At 30.9% G+C, this 23222-nt stretch overlaps 1 protein-coding gene across 1 annotated transcript; it reads left to right on the top strand.

Moving 5' to 3' along the window:
* Positions 1-10213: 10213 nt before the first annotated feature.
* Positions 10214-23178, top strand: LOC114741883 (uncharacterized; the record flags this gene model as incomplete). Its single annotated transcript, XM_028930135.1, has 7 exons — positions 10214-10245; positions 20446-20716; positions 21011-21222; positions 22135-22420; positions 22543-22628; positions 22710-22801; positions 22938-23178. Coding segments are annotated over exons 1-7 (1220 nt in total), but the record flags the coding sequence as incomplete, so codon positions are not given.
* Positions 23179-23222: the final 44 nt, after the last annotated feature.

The raw sequence follows: 23222 nt of genomic DNA, 5'->3' as shown, positions 1-23222 counted from the left end.
AGAATAGGTTATATTTTTCATAACTAAGAAAATCATTAAATCTCATTAACTATATCTTAAAACTTAATAAATTTGTAACTTTACGCATGCATGATATGCGCAAAGTTTATATAATGATAAATAAAATGTAAAATTGTTCAGAAACAAAGAATAGCAGTTTGGTCATTTTACTTATGCCCTTTGGTCTCAAATATATGTCAATAATAATTATTTTATCTGGTGATAATATGGCAAAAATTTAAAGCTTTATTTGGTACTAAATATACGACAAAAAATGTCATAGTTAAAAAATTAGAGCATTTTTTGCCGGCCGAAAAAAAGAAGTAGTATTCTTCCGGTCCTTAATATAAGACACATTTAACTAATTTAATTAGATTAAAAAAATTAGGTAAGTTAGTTAATTATAAGAAATGTGACATGTTTTTCCTAAAATATCATAATCATTTTTCTTAATACCTTATCTTCCTTTTCTACTTGATTATGATTGAAGGTATATCTATAAAGGTAATTTAGAGAAAATTGATAAATATGATAAATTAGTTTTATATTTAAGACCAAAACTAACTTAATATTTAAATCTTATATTAATTAAGAATCGGAGGAGTATTTTATGGCCTTTCTTGGACGATGATCCAACAAATACGAGTAATCAAAAGGGTTCGTGTCACCATGATCCAACTAATACGAGTCATCAAACGAGTTCATGTCCTTTGAATCCATGACATTAGTACTTGGTAGGATGATTTAAGAAAAAAGGATTGATTCGAAAATGAAATGGAAACTCCAATTCATTCATTGAGTTACCGAGTTTTGACGTGGCCAATAATGGCATAGCCGACATCCTCATCCCCTGGCTAGCATGATGAAGACATGGATTTTTCTCTTTTTGGTTTTTGTCAAAGAGGGAGGATAGGTACTGCTGAGCAGGATTGAAATGACTGGGCGAGCCGTGTCTAATGTGACGCTGTTCAATGGCCTCTGTGATGCGATTGTGAGATATCGTATCACTTCTTAATTATAATATCTTATTTATAAATTATAAACAAAATCTTATAATTACAATTAAAAGTAATATTATATTAAAACCAAGTTTATTAATTTGAAGGAATAAAGAAAATTAGTTATGTTAGTTATTTATGGTAAACATATATCATCTTTCTTAGAACACTTTTACTAATTATATGTATTAGCTAAAACTACTATTTGATGAAACATTTAACGTGTGCAACTAATAAAAAGATTACGTTAAAAAAATGAATAAACATAAGAGATAAAGTGGATTACGATCTTATATTTAGGATCAAATTAAAAGTTAAACTAACTTTTATATTGAGTACCTATAAAATTAGTGAAATTTTGATATTTCATAGGTATAAAACGGCAAAATTTGAATAGGTATAAAACGGCACAATTTGAATCTTTTACAAAATCGTAAAAACTTCAAAATTTTAGTTCTGAAAATATCAAAATATCATTCATTTTATATAGAATATAAATATTAATAAAAAAAATAAAAAGTACTTTTGAAACGTGGGGAGTTGGGACATCACAAGAAGCATCAAAACGCCCGCCCGAAATGGCAACTTCCCCGCAATCACAATTTTCTCTTTATATGGAAGTTTTTATGTCGTGGATGTTGGGTTTGTTGAGTCTCAATCTGAGCTACTTTGATTTTACTCTCTTTTCTATCTTGTTACTTTTTTGACTTACGTTAAGTGGGCCTGTGTCTGTTGGTTGTTCGGGTTCTGCTCAATTTTTTTTTTGGTAACGAGCCGACTTTTTATCTAGATCTTTTTATTTTTTTTATAATAAAATTGCCTTTTAACTTAAAAAAGCGGAAGCTTTTACGTGATTAGATTACAAGATAATTGACACTTTTTGACAAAATACCATTTGTAAGTGTGGCGGAGGAAAATCCCATGACAATTCTCCTCCGATTCTTAATATAAAACCTATTTAATTAATTTGATTAGATTAAAAAAAATTAGGTAAGTTAGTTAATTATAAGAAATATGACATGTTTTTTCTAAAACATCATAATCATCTTTCTGAATATCTTCTATCTCCATTCTATTTGATTATAGTTGAGGAAGCATCTATAGAGGTAATTTTAAAAAAATTGATAAATATGATAAATAGATTTTATATTTAGGACTAAAATTAACTCAACAATTAAGTTCTATATTAAAGATAAGAGGGATGTTTCTTTTCTTTTTTTTTTTTTTGGACACAGCAAATATCAACGACAATGAACGAATAATTCAAGGTCAATGGAACCATTTCAAGCCGACCACGCAAATCCATCATTCATCAACCATTTTTCTTTCCTAAGTTTTTAACTACCCCCCCCCCAAAAAAAGCCCCCATCTCTATTTTTTAATTCCCAATTCTCAGCCCAAAAAGAGGAATTGACCAATATTTGACTATCTTTCTTGCTCCATATGAAATTTTTTAAATAAAAAAAATCCGTTTCCATTTTTTTTTTAGGCCCAACAGTTTCTAATTAATTAAACACAGTCAATATGAAGGAAAAAACGTAACTCAAATTTGGCTAAAAAGAGAAAGAAGTGAAAAAAAGAGAAATTTGGAAAATGTAACTCAATTAGTTAAACCGTTTCAAATATTATTAGTGGCTAAAAAGAAAAAGAAGTGAAAAAAAAATTTTTAATAAGATAGACAAATTTGGAATATTGAAAAGTTAGTATAGGTAGTTTGGTCAATATTTGACACAATATTTTTCTCCCCTTCAAAAAATTCCAAATTTAGAAGGGAGCATGGAGAGGAGAGGGGAGCGCTAAAAGACAAATTTCTTTCCTCCTCTTCTTTCTATTTTTCCCAACCAAACACACTTATCACCTTCCCTCCCCCCTCCAACCAAATAGAGCCTAAAAGTCATGTTATGTGTGAAGAGTGAGCGAGTGGATGAAAGAATAAGCCAATAGGATAATTAATATAGTGAAAATTACTAATAATTAATAAGAACAAAAATAATAATAATATTCAAAATTTTAGACGAGTTGTCAATTAATGTCTCTTATAAATTTGAACATTTTGCTTCTAAAAAAATTTCTTCTATAATAGTGAGGATTGGAGGAAGTGCTTCTCTAATATTAATTATAAGTCACTTCTAATATTTTTAATTAGAACTAAGAAAAATATTTAAATTCATTAACTCAACCTTAAATTTTAACAATTTTTTAACTTTACTTCTAGTTAATATATACAGTTTTCAAAAAACAAATAATTTACACAATAATAAATTAAGGGTGACATCTCAAAAATTTAATGGTGTAACTTATGGGACAAAAATATATTATTTCTCCATTTTATTAACAGGATTAAGGGAATGGTTTATAATATAATGGAGGGTAAATTGCATCATTCCCTTCCATCTTTGTATTGATATTTTATGGTCTTGAAAATAATATTTCAAAAATATGCAAGAGTGTTCTCTTAAAGTTGAAATTCCTCTGTTACACAAAAAAAAAGAAAGATGAAAGTCCTCTAACGTTTTAATCAAATCCCAGTATTATTTTTTTTTCTTGAAATATTTTTTATTAACTTGTGTGTGTGCATATATTCAATTTTTTCCAAATATATTATCTCCACAAAAGAAAAAGAGATTTTATGATAAGTAAACATAATAACATTGGCATGGTCCAAAAAACAAAAACAAAAACAAAAAGTAATAACATTGGATAGAAACATTTTAATATTTCAAAACCTAGAACTTATTTTTTGTCAGACAAAATACAGAACTTAATTACAATAAAAGACATGAAAAAATAAATAAATAACTAAATAAACATTTTGTACTCTCACCCATTACGCGCATCTTGCTCCCTTTTATTAGCCATTTACAATTCCATATTTACATATAACATAAAAATTATAAAAAGGTGCTAATTATGCATTTTTATATAGTTAATGAGAGAATCGAGCTCCAAATTGAAAACTGTTACTGTTGTAATTATGAATCTGGCTTCTCTATTTTTTAAAAAAAACTTTCTTAAATTATCTCAAAGTGAATTTTTAGATCTACAAAAAAAAAATTGGTTTTTTTTATATCAAAATATAATTTCTCTCAATAAAAAACAGAGTGTTATGTACGGAGTATTTATCAGAGTGCATGGGAACATTCATTACAATTGGTTGGGATTTCCTTTTTTGGCAGTCAGAATTGATTGGGATTCTTACATATGAAGTTTTCAACCGAATTGATTGGGATTTATCAGTGCCCGTGTATCACAAATTCCATTGGCATCCATTATTAAACATGTAAGTCTTTTTCATTAATTAATTGTCGGTCACATTCATCTTGATCATGTGAGACTTGAGAGTTCCCATAACTCGTACGCCATTGGCAGTTTGGCACCCGTTATCCTTAATTTATTAGCCAACTTTCTTCTGTTTCTTCTGGCCTTCTCCTTCTTTTGTATTTTGCTGGAATATTTAAATTAAATATGGGACTTAATTATTTTTAAAGGTAAATTAGATTTCATTATTAATAATTTATCAATACTAAAAATGGTTTTGAGATTAAAACCTAATTTGGGTTGGCCAATCAAACTAAGAAATTAATTATTTTTAATTGATCTGATCAAGAGTTTTGGATAGTCCAATTGAATTTTTTAAATATTTTTTTCTTTTCTCGTTGATCTTAAATTGACATTATTTTGAATTATAAAAAGAATGTAACAACACACTAGTCGAATAGTCCTCTTGTTGCTTTTTGTAGTCTATTTGTTTTATATCCCTTGTATGAAAAACAACAGCAACAGACCATATTATGCTTTAGTAATGTTGTTTTGTTGGATTATGTCTATACATGAATATTTCATTTACTCATGAATTAACACTTTCTATTTAAATATTGTTCTTTTTGGGGTTATATATAAATATATTTATCTATTTTAATTAAATTATATTATTTTAACCATAATTGGGTTCAGTTTGATTTAACCATGATTAGATCACTAATCTTTGAATTAGTTTAATAACTGATCTGATCTTTGTTTTCTTAAAAAAATTATTTGTTACTTAGCAATTTTTTAACAAAACGATGAACTTCATTATTATAGAATGAACTTTTTATCACTTCTAAAAAATAATTAAAAATATACTTTTCAACAAACAAAAATATTTTCAAAATCAAAAAATATAACCATGTCCTTGTGTTTTCTGACTTTCTCTCTGCGCGTGTCTGGTGACCGCGACTTCTTATGTCCAAAGAAAATCATTGTTGGGTTGGGCCTAAAACGCAATATGGGCTCACATAAACTTGTCTTGGTTTTGAATTGGGCCTAATTCTTTAACTAAGGTATGGATTATAATTATAAAAATAAAAATTGGATATATTCAACTAAAAAAATAAGATGAAAATGTGATGCAATTTTTGTTTTAGTATTCATTCACTCTCTTTCCTTTTCTTTCTTCCATCTCTATCTAAATCCACCTCATGCAAATTTGTTTCGACTTAAGACAATCTAAATTGTATACAAAGCACTTCCAAATTTTTAGCCATTATCATAAAGTGTATTTAGAAAGGCAAGAGACCCAGGTCCCAAAAAAAAAAAGCCCAAGAAAAGAAGAAAGGAAAGGGACAGAAAACATGAAGAATAAAGTAGAAGAAGCAAAATGTGTGTCATATAATCCATCAGTTTTTTGTGCTTTCTGTGGAAAAAAAAAGGGGGTCTACTTTTAATTTTACTTTCACTTATGAGAAGCAAACAGTTAAAAATTTTCAACTATAGCTTTGTTTAAATGGAGACAGATAATCTCTATTGATAAACCAATTCAAATGTAATACTACTATGAGAAGAAAATGATGAGAGAGAATAAAAATTAATTAGGAGTAAAAGTGGTCAAAAGACATTTAATATTCAAACACATCTAATTATGATATTATTTATAAAAAAAAAAAACCAAACCAATTCAAATTCCGGGATCTTATAAAAAAGACAGAAGGGAGTAATTCCAAAGACCAATAAAAGGAGGACTCTGGCTCAAATAATATTGTTGTCTTTCAACTCCAATATGTGAATTCCAAAACAACATTATCATAAACCATAAAAGCAACATCACCACCCTCATTAATTAAAAATAAACACAACAACTACCATTCAAATCACATACCATCCCACTTTATGACTCTATTTAAAAAAATTATTTAAAAAATTGCCCAGGATTATTTTAGAAAATTGAACTTTAGATTTATATACATATCAATATATCACACACTGTCCTTATTCATTCTTATCACCTAAACTAGTCTTAGATTACATTTTTTTGATTTTTTCCCAAACAAATAATTCAATGAGTTCCTTTGTTGGCGGTGCCACCATAAATAGTGTTTCATCAGCTACGTGTTTGATTTAAGGTAAATCTTAACGCAATAACAAGAAAATTACTCCTTTAATCCTTAATAGAAGACCTATTTAACTAATTTGATTAGATTAAAAAAGTTAGGTAAGTTTGTTAATTATAAGAAATATGTCATGTTTTTCTTAAAATACCATAATTTTCTTTCTTAATATCCTTCTCTCCTCTTCTATTTGATTATGGTTGAGGGAGTATTCATGGAAATAATTTTAAAAAAATTAATAAATATGAAAAATAAATTTTATATTTAAAATTAAAATCAACTCGATAATTAGATTTTATATTAAGAATTCTAAGAGTAAAAAGATAAAATAAAATATTGAATCCTAACCCTTCGTGGGCCAGAAAAAGTCGCCAGCACGCTGCGTGTTTGCACCCATGATAACTGAGCCAACACCTTTTTTTTTCCCCCAAAAAATGTATGGGAAAATTGAGGAGAAGGACCTAAAAAAATTAATATTTATGGGGAGGGATCTTAAAACTTATAATTAATTTGAAGGACCAAAAATTTAAACATGAATTTACAATTACGAAATTATCACTGGTCAAATCCCTACATTATCTTCAAGAATCATTTCAATATTTGACTATCAGTTATCAATTAAAAGATAAATTTATAATTACTAAATTGCCCCTCATTAAAATTAAAAACTAAATATAGCAATTGACAACAAATAGAGTCCTATTTTTCAGTCATTCATATTTGCATCTACTAGCCTTTCATTCCAATATGGCTGGAAAAATTTCCAGCTTGCGCAACGGCAATTTTGCCCCTCATTCCGATGTGGTTGGAAAAATTATTAGTGAAGCTTAGGTTACGAATAGGTACTATTTACTTGATTTTCATATTTTGATTAACACAAAGAACTATATTTATATTCATCTAAGAAGCTTTGTATAGGTAGTGTGATTGTGTTCATATGTATGTATAGTTGGAATTGAAGGAAGGTACAAATATATACTTTTATATTCATCCAAAAAGCCTTTATATAGAGGCGATGAGAAAATTAGAAAACATTTGGTACAAATAAACTAAAGGAGAGAAAATAATGTTCAGAATATACATACCGTCCAATAAATAGTTTACTAGTTGATTCTTTTTAATTTGTCTTCTTTGTTCTAAATTTACAAGAAGACAATTGCTATTGATAAAAACTTTGGGTGCATCAAAAAGAAATACAGAGAGAGAGAGAGAAAAATCAAGTTCAGTTGATAATTAATTGTCAAATTGAGATAGGAGGGTGTTAGAGATAATATAGGGATTTGATAAGGGATAATTTGATAATTGTAAAATTTTATTTTAATTTTGGTCTTTCAAATTAATTACAATTTTTAAGATCCCTCTTAATAAATACTAATTTTTTTAGGTCCTTCTCCCTAATTTTCCCAAAATTTATTTAGGTGAAGTGGCAAAATAAGCTAGCAATTAACAAAAAGGATGCAAATTAATTACACAAATAAATCTTTTTTAACCAGAAATTACACATATAAATAAAAAATTGCTGATAATGACTTAGTTAAAACAAAAACCGCAAGTCCCACAACTGTGCTATAATACGTCCATTTCTATAAAAGGCCTCAAAATTCCTCCAATTCCCACTTCATTTGAACTCAGAATCCCACTTGTTTCTTCCATGAATTAATGGTTTTTTTTTTGTTTGGCAATAAAATATATAGTGTCTCGTATTATCAATGAATTTGAATTTAAATTGGGCTGGATTTTAATTAGTGAAAATTCTCCTGTGTTGATTTTTTTTATCAATGAAATAGAGATTTAATTTTATTCTTTTTAATTCTGAAAATAAGTTTTCAATTTTCTGTATGAAAGTTTCGAGGCTCGGCTGAAAATCATGTTGCAATCAATTGTCAATTTTGAAAACATTTTAATACATTTATTTATTTATCAAGTTGTTGGGATTAGACACCTATCTTTTTTGTCATAAGATTAAACTAATTGAGTATGAAGGTAAAAAAATTAATTAAAATTAATTAAAAATAATGAGCCAAAAAAAACTTATTTTTCAAATACACGTTGAGGAGTAAAAACTGTAAATTTAACTTGGTCATCTCATTTAGAATCTGTTAATTAAATTGGTTAAGAGATTGATTTCTTTTACTCAAAAACTAAATTTGAATTAAAAATATAAAAAATATAGACTGAATTTAAAAAAATTAATCATTCATGCTAAATATTTTTATAATAATATTGACTATCGTTATATTATTTTAAAATTTAACAGATATTGTTTTAATATTTTTTAATTCGATTTTAATACCAAACTTATTTTGAAGGTAAAATCTGATTTTAAATATTATTAAAATTGGTTCACACTTCACACTTTCTGATGCGATGGTAATAAATTTAAAAGATTTATACTTATCACAGGCGAGAAGGAAGGTAGGATCCAGATCCTCTCAGCGGCCATTTTCTCAGCGTCCCTCAGAATCTTTAAATCCTATCCATCCAATTCATCTAAGAGCTCACAAAAAGCCACATCACGAAGCTTCTGTAATCGCGGCTCGGCCATCACGTCCTGTTTGCCAAATCCATTCCACGGTCGACTCGTTGAAGTCAAACTCCTTCGGTGACCTAAACAGGGATTTCCGACGCAGATGGGAAGCTCCGTCATTACCTAATCTACCTTACACCTCTTCCTCTCTATCTCCGCCCTTCTTCTCTATCCCTCTCTTCCTCATTCTTTGACTGTTGAGTGCTTATAGTCAGGCAATCTCCATAGAATTCTTGTGAGGTCCCATCTCGGTGTTGCTGCTGCTAAACTTGAACAGGGGGATCAAAGCAAAGGGAAGCTCAAACGAAAGTATCATCTGCAAAACCATTTTTGTTATTATGAGTGGGCTTTGGGTTTTTTCTTTTAAGAAAATGGAAAAATAAAAAATTATCCATATTGAAAAAATTGGCTGAATGCTTTCTAAGTATATGAACGAGATTCGGTGTCTTTAGAGAGAGAATTTTTCCAACCTCTGGACAGGAGTTTGTCATTGGTTTTCTGCTTGATCTAATGCAAAGTTTATCCTAAATTCATCTTCGTCTTTTGTTATGATCAATCTCTTCGTTCTACTTTAGTACTCCCTCCGTTCTTTATTATAAGAGACAAATAACCAAAGTACGTTGATAAAAAAAACAGTTAGAATTAGTTAAGAATAATTAATGTGTAAAAAGTATAATTTTTTTTTTCAAAAATACCCTCATTAATAAGGAGAGAGCATGAGAGAGAACAATTAAATTATTAAAAGAAAGAGAAGTGGGAGGGAGATAATAAATATGGGTAAAATAGGAAATCAACATAAAAAAGTAAAGAAAACTTTTAAGTGTCTCTTATATATAGGAACATGCCATAAGTATCAAATGTCTCTTATAATAAGGAACGGAGGGAGTAATTTATTTCTCTAGTGCTCATTGATTGGACTTCTAGTTTCATCCGGTTCTGTTTTCTTTTCTGTTCAAACTAAAATCCATTCCTATAATGGAGATAAAATCCATTCCTATAATAGAGATTTTTTTTTGACATTGGCTATTGAAAAGAAATCAAAGGTTATCATGTTTTATGGATAAAAGAAACAGTTTTTATCTGAATGTGTTTGCATTTGAGGCTCTGTTCGACTCTTAGCTACGGTCTGCCGGAGGTCGACGCTCTCTTCGCATTTGATGCGCTCTAAACATGCTGTGAAGATCCTGGAAATGGACGCCTGAGATTTATTGGAAATAAAATGGTTCAGATGCATATAATAATAGTCTAATGATGTGGCAAACCATGAGCCATATGATTATCTTAACGGACAGGATTTAAAGATTCTGATGGACGCTGAGAAAATGGCCGCTGAGGGGATCCGGATCCAGGGAAGGTAGGGTCGTTGTCAGATCGTAAGCGTGTGTGTCTTCCACATGTCTCTCTCAGGCAATCATAAAGACCACAAAATTTGGCGGAAATAATAAAAATAAAAATATATTAATAATAATTATTAAAAAAAATCTATGACCATGAGCAGGGCTTGGCCCACATGGTGGTTCAGCATTGTTTGACGAGTCAATTTGGTCGGTGCTTTCATTTATATGCCCATTGATATCACACCCCACTTTAACTTCTTCTTTTTTTCCCAATTAATATTAGCCACAAATGGATTCCATCTCCTCCAGATTTTTTTTAAAATTTTTTTCAGATAAAAATGAATCTAGGTCTGCCTGCATACAGATTTTTTTTTGAAGTCTAAAATTTTTTTAAAAGCCTACTTAAAATGTAAACTTTTAAATAAGCTTAAAAGTCTATGACTTTAAGTTTATATATAACCTTTTAGATTTATTTATTTATTTAATAGCCTATAATATATCTTAAAAGTCTATAATCTATTCTCACTTGTAATGTGAGAGTTTAGTAATAAAAAGAAAAGAATACAAGGTGGCAACAATTGTCGAATCAAGTAGGAATAAGAAAAACTAATCATTTGTTAATTAAATAGATATATTTTTTAAAATTAGCTAAACACAACAAGTGATATGTAAAAATAGATTTTATCTTTTTTTCCGTATAAATTGTGGCAAACTCTTTCTATTAATATTTTATTCAGGCATCACTCGAAGAAAAAAAATGTAATAATTATTGTGCTGCTTTAGCCAATAACATAAATTGAAGAAGAAGAGGTGAGCTAATATTGTCATCTTAAGCGATCAAGAAGAATAAAGGTGGGGTGAATGATTGATGAAGGAAAGGAAGCTAACCTTATATAAAAATGTTGTGACATGAAACTTATGTTCAAACTAAAATTTGCAATTTTATAAATAATTTATAAAATTAATTTATATTATATCATATATAATAGAGCAAATTTTAAAAAATTAAATACGCCAGGCCTATGGAATTAGGCTCGGTCTATTTACATAAACAGACATGAATATGAGCCTACTAAATAGGCTAAGCTAGATTTTTTATAAGTTAGGTTGTAAGCTCCTAATAAAAACCTGGTTTACTTTCACTACTAATAAAAAAAGTTGGTGAGACAGAGAAACAGTGAGGGAAAAAAGATTAAAAAATGTATGGAAAAAAATAATACAATTAATTAGGGATAAAATTGATAATACTGCATTTTGTTGTTTGAAGTTAGCGCTTTTAATTTTTAGATAACTCCAAACCGTGTCTTATAAAAAGGATGGGGTTAATTCAAAAATTTGAATCTTTTATGCAGAGAAAAAAGAAAAAGAGGGAGCATACAAAAGGAAGTATGTTGAGTGGAGGCATGATCACTACAAAAACCATGCAAAATTTAATAAAGAAAAAATCGGGTACCTATACATTCTTTTAAAATTTTCAATTTGGCATTTATGTGTTTTTTTTAATTAAATCTTTAATTTTGTCTTATGAAAATCGTTAATACTAACAAAACAAAATCACAATAGCTAATGTTGCTAAAAATGTAAAATGAAATGATTTAATTGAGAGAAAAAAACACATAGGTACCAAATTAAAAATTGAAAGAAAGTATAGATACCTCAATATGGTTTTTCCTTAACTAAGTACATTTTTTTTTAAATATTTGGATTCATAAAAATTGTGAATAAATTTATTAAAATTAGTCATTTGTTTTAAAAACATACACAATTTTTCTTGAAATAAGAAGTCACCAACACTTTAGTGTAATTCGAAATTTTTTAATGAAAAAAAAAATCCTCCATCCGTTGAAGTATATATATTTTTTCAACAATGCATTTTGAAACCTAGAATCTTTTAATAAAAAACGAAACTCAGACTAAAAATATTAAAAATAAATCATTTTATGGGACACATTCATATAAGATTAGAAAAATAAAAAATGTAATTTGAATAAATTTAGGAAAGAATATAAAGTCTATTGAATTAAAAAAAATAATTAAATGGACGAGAAGTTGAATTGTGACTTGTGAGCTGAAAATTGAAATGGCGGGGGATACATTAATGGATATTTTTCACTCGTTGTCAAGGTGGATTGCCTTTGTCAATGACTTCTCACATAATGCTTCCTTTTTATACAACCAATATTTTATCATCATCATCATCATCATCATCATCATCATCATTATTAAGGTTAATAAAATCTTTGATCTCTCAAATTTGTACATATTTTTGTTTTAGTCCCACAAATTTCAAATAATATGTTTTATTTCATTAAGGAGCAAAATGATCTAAATTTTTGTTAAATTATAGGCAAATTTGAAAGATAAAAAATTATATTATTATTATTATTATTATTATTATTAAACTTTTGGCAACGTACATGAATAATATGGGTATATTATGAATACCACTTGCCCATGTGGGCTAATTCAGACACACCACGCACAAACACTCTATATATATATAGAGAGAGAGAGAGAGTGAGTGTCTGCTAGACAAATTGAATTCGAAATACAAAAATATATGAATGCATGTGATGTGAAGGAACAGCTCAGTTGATCGTGTCCTAAAGCATTTTCTTTAATGTCGACAATATGCCATAAAGAACAATTAATTAATATGCCATTGTGTTCTTAAAACTGACTCTGTGTTTAGTTAACATGTGAGATCATTGTCAAGGAAAACACGGGGGGTATTATTATTGGGCATAAAACAATGACATAGTAGTTTAATATATACTCTTTTGATCCTTAATATAAGAGCTATTTAACTAATTTGATTATATTAAAAAAGTTAGGTAAGTTAGTTAATTATAAGAAATGTGACACATTTTTCCTAAAATATCGTAATCATCTTTCTTAATACCACATCTCCCTCTTTTACTTCATTATGGTTGAGGGAGTATCTATAGGGATAATTTAGAAAAAAATTGATAAATATGAGAAATGGGTCTTATATTTAGGATAAAAACAAATTTAATAATTAGGTCCTATATTAAGAATTGGAGGAGTATTATTAGGAGTTCCATTTTTTTCAAATTTTCAATGAGGCTGTCACGTTGAGTAATCCTACTCTGTCATTCACGTTCTTAATGGGAAGAATTATTCATAATTGCTTTCATTCGTGTACGCAATAACAACGATATATAAAATTAATCTCTGAAGATCTGAGGCATCAATCTATAGGTTGAGATACAAGTTGTAGTATCTGTGACTTTAAAAATATATTTCTTCATTAAATTACATTATCAACATAAAAAATTCATAAAAATACTTCAGGTATTAACATCTATATATAATTTGAATATGTGTAATGAATATAGTAAATATGTTAAACTATGCGTAGGGTATGTAAGGATGACCAAACTTTTACAGTTTTTTTTTTTCAAAATAAATAGTTGATTATGAAGGAGCACATTTCAAGCTCATAAATAGCAAGGAGCAGTTTATCTTAATTTAGATCATTTTCAGTGGTGGTGTGCAAAGGTCAGATCAGACTGAGCTACTCGTTAACTTGAGGTCCGATTTGGATACAAGACCTCAAGTGGAATAAGACAACTTATTGTCTGGTGTAGTCCAGAAGAAAGTCGAAGTTGGGTTAGATGAAACTTGGTTGTCTGGATTCGTGGACTGGTTTAGGTAGTCCAGCCTATTTATTAACTAATTTAAATTCACTAAACCAATTCAAAACATATGAACATGAAAAATGAATTAGAAGGGAAACATTGAATTTCGCTACTCATTGTAGCATGTCAACGAGATGTTAATGCTAACCAAAACCCAACACCTTTGTACACTTACACTACAAAAAAACTGACTTTCAACGGCGACAAAATTTTTAGTTTCAGTAGCGAACTTTCAGCGGTGACAAAAAAAGTCGCCGCTGAAAGTCTGTTCTTTTGTAGTGCTAGAAAACCCAAAAATATAGCTAATACTAGGATGGAATAAATGAAATATTACAACAATCAAGGTTTTAAGCTTGATGTGGTTAGACCCAAGATTAATAGAGAGATGCTCACAGCCATTATTAGACTCCATTGAACTCTCATTTTTCTTCGAATGCTCGCAATTATCAAGCAAAAAGGATTACGATAATCAAATAAAGTTCTCTAAAATAATATATCAAATATATTTAGCTCATGAACTTATTGATAAATTGATTATTTAGTTCATGCCACATTAATTTGGGTCCTTTAAACGAAAATAAATTTGACTCATGGATTGATATCACTCTTATACTTTATCATAATAAACAAGACTATTACATTAAAGATGAGGTTGAGTTTTGTTGATATTATTATTTTTATTATCAGTTGCAACAAAACTAAGAGGACTAACCGTTGAATAGTGTGTTTGACAGTTCCAAGGATAGCAAAGTCCACCAACGTTGCAAGGACCATTTTCATATATTCTCCAAACACATAAACGGCACTTGTCTCGTTTCTGTACATATATACTACTTCCGATCCTAATTATAAAAGTCAGTTGATTAATTTGAAGAGATTAAGAAAGTGAGTTGAGTTAGTTATTTAGGACCAAAATAAAAGTCAAACAGAGTCTTATATTAAGGACTAGAGGTAGTATCAAAATAATGAAGCGAAGTTGATGGCCACAAGAAGCTACAGAAAAACAAGGTTCTCCTTATAATTGGATTTGTTGTGAAATTGAACAAATATTGAGCTCTATAGATGATAGTCGCCTCTCCAATATCACTATTCTTATCTTTGCATTGAAGAGTCAAGGCTTGGTGGTGATTGAACTCGTTGATGATTTGCACAGTTATAGTTTTTGTAAAAGGTGGAGAATCGCCCTTACCTTTCAATAATTATTGAAACCCATATGGCTAGGAGCAAAATCAAAGATTTCATATATGGAGCCATCTATCTTGTGTTTCTTTAGAGTTCACACCGTAGATATCTCTTATTATGGGGCAAAGGGTGAGTTGTAATTAGTTTCATCCAATACTCACTTATAGGAGACTTTGTCCACAAAAAAAACAGATAGCTAGGAAGCATTTATTATGTCAATAATGATATTAACTTTGATGGAAAAACCTTTACTATTATTAGTATTTGAGAATGAATGCCTTGAGATTAGAATTGTATTGCATTTAATATACTCCCTCTGATCCTTGTTGTAGGGCATCCTTAACTAATGCTCACATATCAAGAAATAACAGTTAAAGCATTAAATCTGTCCCATATTGATAAATTTTTTCAAGACTACCCTCAACTCAAATAATGTAGATAGATAAACAGATTTTAATGAGCTTTTTAACATTAAACCTTAATTATTAACAAGGGTAAAATTGAAAAGTAGTGATTAATAAGTTGGTTAATATCTTATATTTAGAACTAAAAATTCCTTCTAAACTATGTCCCATAGCATGTAATTTGACTATTTAGTTCATACCACATTAAAATTCAATGCTTTAAAACGAAAACAAATTTGATATACACGACTTTCATTTTATATATATATATATATATATATATATCACAAAAAGGGTTATTACATGGAATACATGATCTTAATTAGTAATCAAACACGAGGTTGATGAGTATTGTTTGCAGCAACACTAAGGGTATGTTTGGCTCAATGAGAGGAAGGGGAGGGGAGGGATTTTAATGGAGGGAAGGGGAGGGGAGGGGAGTGGAAGGATTTTAATATTATCTTGTTTGGATTTATAAAAAAAGAGGGGGAGGGGAGGGGAAAATATTTTAATATGAACAATTTTGCTCTTATTTTATTTAAGGCATGGACATAATTGTCACAACATGACAAAATATAGACATAATGGTTACAACATGACAAAATATAGGCATAATAGTCATAATATGACAAAATATTGCCTTTTCCCTCCACATTCTCTCAATTTTGGAGGGGAGGTTGAGGAGGGGAGGAGAGGGGAAATTTTAAAAAATTTTCCCTCCCCTCCTAAAATTTGTGTGTTGCCAAACAAGGGGAAATGATTAAAATCCCTCCCCTCCCCTCCCCTCCCTCCCAAATCCCTCATACCAAACACACCCTAAGAGGAGCAACCGTGGACTCAAGTGATTGAGGAGGATTCCAAGGATAGCATAGTCCCTGAGATGTGCAAGGACCAGTTTCATATATTATCCAACCACATAAATGGCATTCGTCTCGAGTCTCTACATATATATATCAAAGTAATAACGACGAGTTAGGGATGGCCACCAGAAGCTGCAGAAATACAAGGTGCTCTTGAATGGATCTTCTTTGATATCAGAAGAAAATTCTTCTCCGTGCTTGAGATGGATCTCTCCAAGATCATACACCCTATCTTTGCAATGAAGCGTCAAGTCCCGGTTTTGATACAAGTCGTTGATGATTTGCACTGTTATATCGCCCTTGCCTGCTTTCAACATTGAAACAACCATGGCAAACAGCAAAAGCAAAGATTTCTTCAAACATGCAGCCATTTCTATATACTCTATCTTTTGTGTTTCTTAAGAATACATACCATATATAGCTAGGCCTCCCTTACCAGTTACTATAGGATCAAATTTGAGTTGGTTTCATAAGCAGCATTTATTATGGCAATAATGACATTAACTTCCCTGGAGAAATCTTTATTATTGACAATCAATGCCTTGAGAGTATAATTGGTATACCGTTCTATCCCTTATTATAAGTCACATGTATCCTAAACCCTCAAACCAAGAAATACATTAAATTAATTAATCATTTTTTTCATATTTATTCTTATTAAAAGTTGATAGAGAGAGAGGGGGGAGGGGATGGATTGTATAGGAAATGAAAAGTTGAGAGAGATTAATTAATTTTTTTATTAAATTAATAGGAGTAAAATTAGAAAAAGATCATTAATTATGCTACAAGTGACTTATATTTTGAAATAAACTTTTGGGGTTACAAGTGACCTATAATAAGGAACAGAGTGGTATATTATTGCATTCATTGTAATCCTTCGGTGTACAATATAAGTCATTTTTTCTAATTCATTAATTGTAAAAAATGATAATTAACTTATTAAATCTGTCCCTATTTGAAATTCGTCTTTTTTTTTTTTTAAACTTTACTTATATTAAACGAAGTTGTGAGGAAGAGAAAAACACAAACAGTTACATTATTTAATTATTAATTACAGAAAAAATTAACAAATAAGCGTTAATTACTTACCAAGTGATTTGTATTTTGTAGCAAGTTATTCTTCTAGAAGCAACTTATATTATGTACCAGAGAGAGTATGTGATTTTTTTTCCCCAAAATATTATATCTGATTTTAATTCCTCAAATTTAGTTGCAAGGTTGACCTCTTTATTCATGCATTATCTAAAAGAAAATAATTCTATCCGGACCTATACGCTATATATTGTCTTCTTATCTTATTTATACATTCATATAATTTTTTTTTCCTCTTCCCTCTATTTAATCGGATCAAAAAATTTCTTCTCTCTACTCAATAAATAGGACTAAGGGAGTATGCACACACAAGGTATTTTCTAGAAAGTATTTGTAGTTTTTTTAATACCACATTAAATTAGGATAGCGACGGAGGATTAAAAAGATAAGTATAATAATATTACTATAGAAATGTTTTGATTAAAAAATGTTAAAAGTGCAGCAATAGTTGAATATAATGATTAATCCATCGAACGATTTGCCACTTCTAAAAATAATAATTCAAAAATTTATAAAATGGTTTACCACAAAGAGGTGTTCAATAAGGTCTGCTCATCTGCGGCATGCACATGGTTTGATCGCCATAATCAAACCGGTTTGACTCGTTCATTCATGTTGAGGCGGTTTTACTTATTTCAATATTTATGTTTCTTTTATTATTCATTAGTTGAGTCTATTTTACTCAATCAGATTAGTGTAAGTGAAAATAGTTAACTTAATACATTATTAAAAAAATAGTTAACTTAATTTGAAAGTGATGCCGCGTTATTATTATTTTATTTGATTACTGGTTATTGATATCGACTAGAAGTCGCCATAGGAAATTCAGAAATTCTCAAATTAAGTATATTTTTCTAAAAATATTAGTAAACAACAAGATAATGACAACTATTGTTATATTTTTATAAATATTAATGATTCAAAGTTTCTCACGAAGGAGAAAATTTTAAATGAAAGATAAGACTATTATAATGAAAAAAAATATTGTACATAATTCAGTGATGAAATTAAATTTTAAAAATTGACAACATATCTTTCATGTTCTTTTAAAACAATAATAAATATATTCTACATATTCCTTCATCTTTAATATGAAACTTATTTAACTAATTTGATTATATGAAAAAAGTTAGATAAGTTAATTAATTATAAAAAATATGATTTTTTTTAAAACACTATAATTATTTTTTTTAATATACTCTCTATTTCCTACTTAATTATGCTTGAAAGAATATTTATATAAATAATTTAAAAAATTGATAAATATAAGAAATAGATCTTACATTTAAAACAAAAAATTAACTCAACAATTAGGTTATATATCAAGGACCGGAGGATTATTAATTTTAATGTCTTGTAATATATTAATTAATTATAAAAATTAGCTGTTATTATTTTTACTAAAAAAATATAAGTGTTTTTTATGTGTCATTTTCTTAAATTTTTTTATGCAGTGATATGAGATCTAGTAATATTATAAGACATATTTGAGCATTGACTATTGATGGCCCTAATTAAAAGCATCTCTTTCAAGTATGTTTTTTTTATATTTAGAAGAATTTAAGTTCACATTTCATATTTAAGAATTTTATAATTCATTCCAATAGACCCAATTCTTTTTTCCCCCTTAATTTTAATATCTATCCAATGAAAGGCTATTTTATTTGGGGTCAAATTAAAAAATCTTTCATCTACCTCAGTCAAACAAAGTAAGGGAGGAAAAAAAAAAAAAAAGGCGACGTACGTGCCTCCCCAACTACTCCCGCGAGAATCGCAAACGCGTTTGGCTCGCTTCTGACGCGCCACGATGCTGCGTTTCTCAGCGTCCCACGCATCGCTTCATTAAAATTTTTTTCAAATAAACAAGGCCGCCTTTTATCTTTTTCATTTTCACTATAATAATAATAATAACTCTGGCCAAAAAATAAGAGTATAATATTAACAATAAAGTAGGCGGCTTTAAATTCTAATTCCAATTGGATAAGAAAGAGACAGCCTCACCAATTCTACTCTCTTTAATCGCCACCATACACGTGTCCCTTCTTTCCTCTCATCTCACACGTGTCTCTACTTCAGCCCCATTCGAAGGGACTAATCCGAAGGCCTTAGTTTACACCAATCACAGCTTTCCGTTTGTCACTCTCTAGATCTTTTCACTTAGATCATGCTTCGTAATCAATCGACCCAATCTCCCAGAAATACCCTTCCTGCAAACCAATTATTACTCTCCTCACCTTCCAAAACTTGCTTCATTTCGGAGTGTATTTGTCTTTTCGACTTATAACCCGGGACCCCAAAGTTATCTTGTGCGAGAAAAAATAAAATAATATTAATAAATATCTTTCTGAATTTTTTTTTAAACAAATACTTAAAAAATTGTTTTCTTCTTCGTGGCCTCCCCCTTTTTTTCAGAGCCTGGTTTCACACGTCTCTTTCTTCTTTCTTCTTTCTTCCTTGATTGCTTCGCTTCGATTCATTGCCTTTGATTGATTGAGAATTGAATTGAATGCCTCTTCTCTGTGCTTGTGACTTAGCCTCTGTGTTGCTTAATTAACCCTTTTGGCCTTCGTTTCCATCCACGTCCACTGCTCACTTGAACCAGATCCACTTCCTCGCTTCGTCTTCTTCGTTTGGAGTTTCTATTTAGCTCGAGAGTTGCATCTCTCTTTTCTTCTGGTTCCGATTCACTGGAACTTTTGAACCTTTTTCTCTTTACCAAAACCCCTCCACATTACAGATCCTTTCATTCTTCGTTGCTCCGATTGAATTGTTCGCCATAGATACAGACTTGTTCAATCTCATCAACAAAACTTATTCCTGACATCGTTGACTGTACAGTCGGTGTTTCTTGGAGTAGTAGAAAAACTTCTGATTTTTTCTTTTCTGCTTAGCCACCAAATCTGGTCTTGGTGGTATTTTTTTTATTTATTTATTTTCAATCGAGCATAGGAATGTTGGGTACTGGAATACAGTTTGGGCATGCCCGCGGAGAGGACCGATTTTATGATGCGGTGAAGGCGCGGCGGTCCTCGCATAGCTTGGAAAGTGATAAGTTCCGTAGAGCGCATAGTGACGTTACCGACCGCGCGTCGTCGTCCATCGCATTTGTTTAAAGAGAGAGCAGTGGATTCAGTAAATGGAGAACCTGAGAGCCGGCTAGGATCTGAAGAGCCCAAGAAGCCTGCTGCTGTGCCATCTGCTACCAAACCCGCGTTGAAGCGATTGAGTAATCTTGAGCGGTTCTTGCTGGCGATCACGCCTTCTGTGCCTGCTCAGTATCCATCTAAGGTCTGTTTGTTCAGTTGCCTTTGTGTATAATCAGTTTGATAATATGGTTTACATTTTCTTTGTTATAATTTGTTGGTTTATCCCTATCAAAGTTGTTGGAACTGGGCGAGTAAATAAAGATAATGCATTTTATTTCTTTTTTAGTAATTTTACTTGGTTTATGGATTCATTAAAACTATTATGTGACTTTTCGCTTTTGTTTGCAACGGATTAATCATTGGGTAATGTATTTGTGTGGTTGTAGTAATGAATAGCTCCTTGCTATACGTTTTAACTGTGAATTGACTTTTGCAGACGGACATTAGAGGTTTTGGAACTTGTGGCGGGGAATTTCAGCCTTATTTTGTTCTTGGCGATTTGTGGGAATCATTCAGGGAGTGGAGTGCTTATGGTGCGGGAGTGCCTCTTGTACTAAATGACAATGATAGTGTCGTTCAATACTATGTTCCTTATCTCTCTGGAATTCAAATATATACTGATATTCCGAAGCACTCTGCTAAATCAAGGTATAAGGCTTGTTTTGATGATTTTAGATGTGAAAGTCTAGGCTGAAACATTGCAACTTGGACGGCACTTGGTGTGAAAATATGCAACGGGATATTTCTAAAAGTTTAGCTAGTCTTTTAAACTTTTTGAAATGGATGAAATTACATGCCTTTTCTTCTTTGCTGTGTTTTGGAAAAATGAAAAATAGCCTGGTGAAGTGGGGAGGTTCAAGTTCACCACTTTAGGGGTTCCTCAATTTCAGAGGATCCCCATCCGTTCTTGTTGTGGTGGTGTCTTTCTCCCCTTCTTTTTTGCAGCACGCTTTCATGCTTTTGGCTGCATATTATCGTCTCCCTGATTCTGACTATCACGAGAACTAAAAGCAGTCCAATTGAATGCTGCAAATGTAGTGTTAACCATACGCCATGCTCCAGTAATTATAAATATCGAATACGCTTTGCTAAACGGGTATTAGAACCATATATCTCCGATGATACTTATGTCTCTTGCTTGATGAGATAGAATGGTTTATTGCTCCCCCTACTTTGCTTTATGCTATATTGGATGCTTGCTTATGGTTAAAATTCTATTTCTTGTCTTCTGATTTGAAGAAACAATTGAGTTTAGTTCTCATACGTATGACGTGTGAGTACAATTGGAAAATGGTGGTAAGCATTGTACTGATTTTGGATCTTTCATTGCAACGTTTGTGGACTTCTTGCTGGATTAGTACAATGCTCAATGCTCAATGTTCAATTTTTGACTTGTTTTTTACCAATCATTTTGATTGCCGGGAATTCGGGTCATGATGGTGATAGTGCTTTATTGTTTGTGTGGGTTAGTGAACTTCAGTAGCATGCTTTCTCTTTCTCAGATGATTTTCATTCATTCAGTTCTCTTGCATATTAATTGTATGATTGTTCCTCTTATAGGCAACTTGGTGAGGACAGTGACAGCGATTTTAGGGACTCAAGCAGTGATGCTAGCAGTGATTATGAACCTGCAAGAGGATTGAAATACACGGGGGAGGACAGGAATCTTCATCTGTCAGAGGAGGTGCACCATAGGATGGGCAGATTGTCCATGAAAGATCACCATACTGTCACTCAAGATGGTTTTTCTAGTGACGATGGAGAATCTGTTAATTCCCAAGGCTGCTTGATTTTTGAGTATCTTGAACGGGACCCTCCTTACAGCCGTGAACCTTTGGCTGATAAGGTTTGTTTGCACTTTCCTCCCCTTCCCTTGCCTTTCTCTGCAGTTTACTGGAACAAAGTTATCATATCTCATCACTGGCCCTTTGTGTAGCCTTTTGATTAGACTGTTTTATGTTGGTACAGATATGGGACCTTGCTTTTCGTTTCCCTGAGCTGAAGACACTCAGAAGTTGTGACATACTCTCTTCAAGCTGGATATCTATAGCCTGGTATGCTCTATTTATACCTATGCTTTTAGCAATCAACTTCAAGAGGCACAAGTGGCTGACCATGTTATGTTTTACTTGCAGGTATCCAATTTATAGGATACCAACCGGACCAACATTGAAGGATCTTGATGCATGCTTTCTGACGTATCATTCTCTTCATACACCCACGGAAGGTAGGGGGATTTTGACTTTATTTCTGTTTAAGCTCTTACGGTGATTGGTCTGTCTATGGCAACCAGTATTGTGTGTTTGTGATAGTTCATTTTCTGTTTAGGGAGAGACTGATTACAGTTTTTTTTTTTTTTTCAGGTTCACAAAGATCACAAGCTCCCATCATGACACGACGTGGTGAAATTGATGGTGGGCTTAAATTATCTTTGCCTGTATTTGGCCTTGCTTCATATAAGTTCAAGGGTTCCCTCTGGATTCCTAATGGTGGAAATGATCGCCAATTAGCTAGCTCTCTACTACAGTTTGCGGACGAATGGTTAAGGCTGCTTCACGTCAGTCACCCAGATTTCCTGTTTTTTCAGCCGTCGATGATCTTGAGGTGGCAGTGGCATTTCAGCCTTCTCCATCTAAGATTTGGTCTTG

Source organism: Neltuma alba, unplaced genomic scaffold (assembly GCF_004799145.2).
Source record: "Neltuma alba isolate B1F8T4 unplaced genomic scaffold, ASM479914v2 tig00003559_pilon, whole genome shotgun sequence".
Classification (NCBI taxonomy): Eukaryota; Viridiplantae; Streptophyta; class Magnoliopsida; order Fabales; family Fabaceae; genus Neltuma; species Neltuma alba.
The sequence above is the reverse complement of the archived record's forward strand: the minus strand, read 5'-3'. Positions and strand labels throughout refer to the sequence as shown.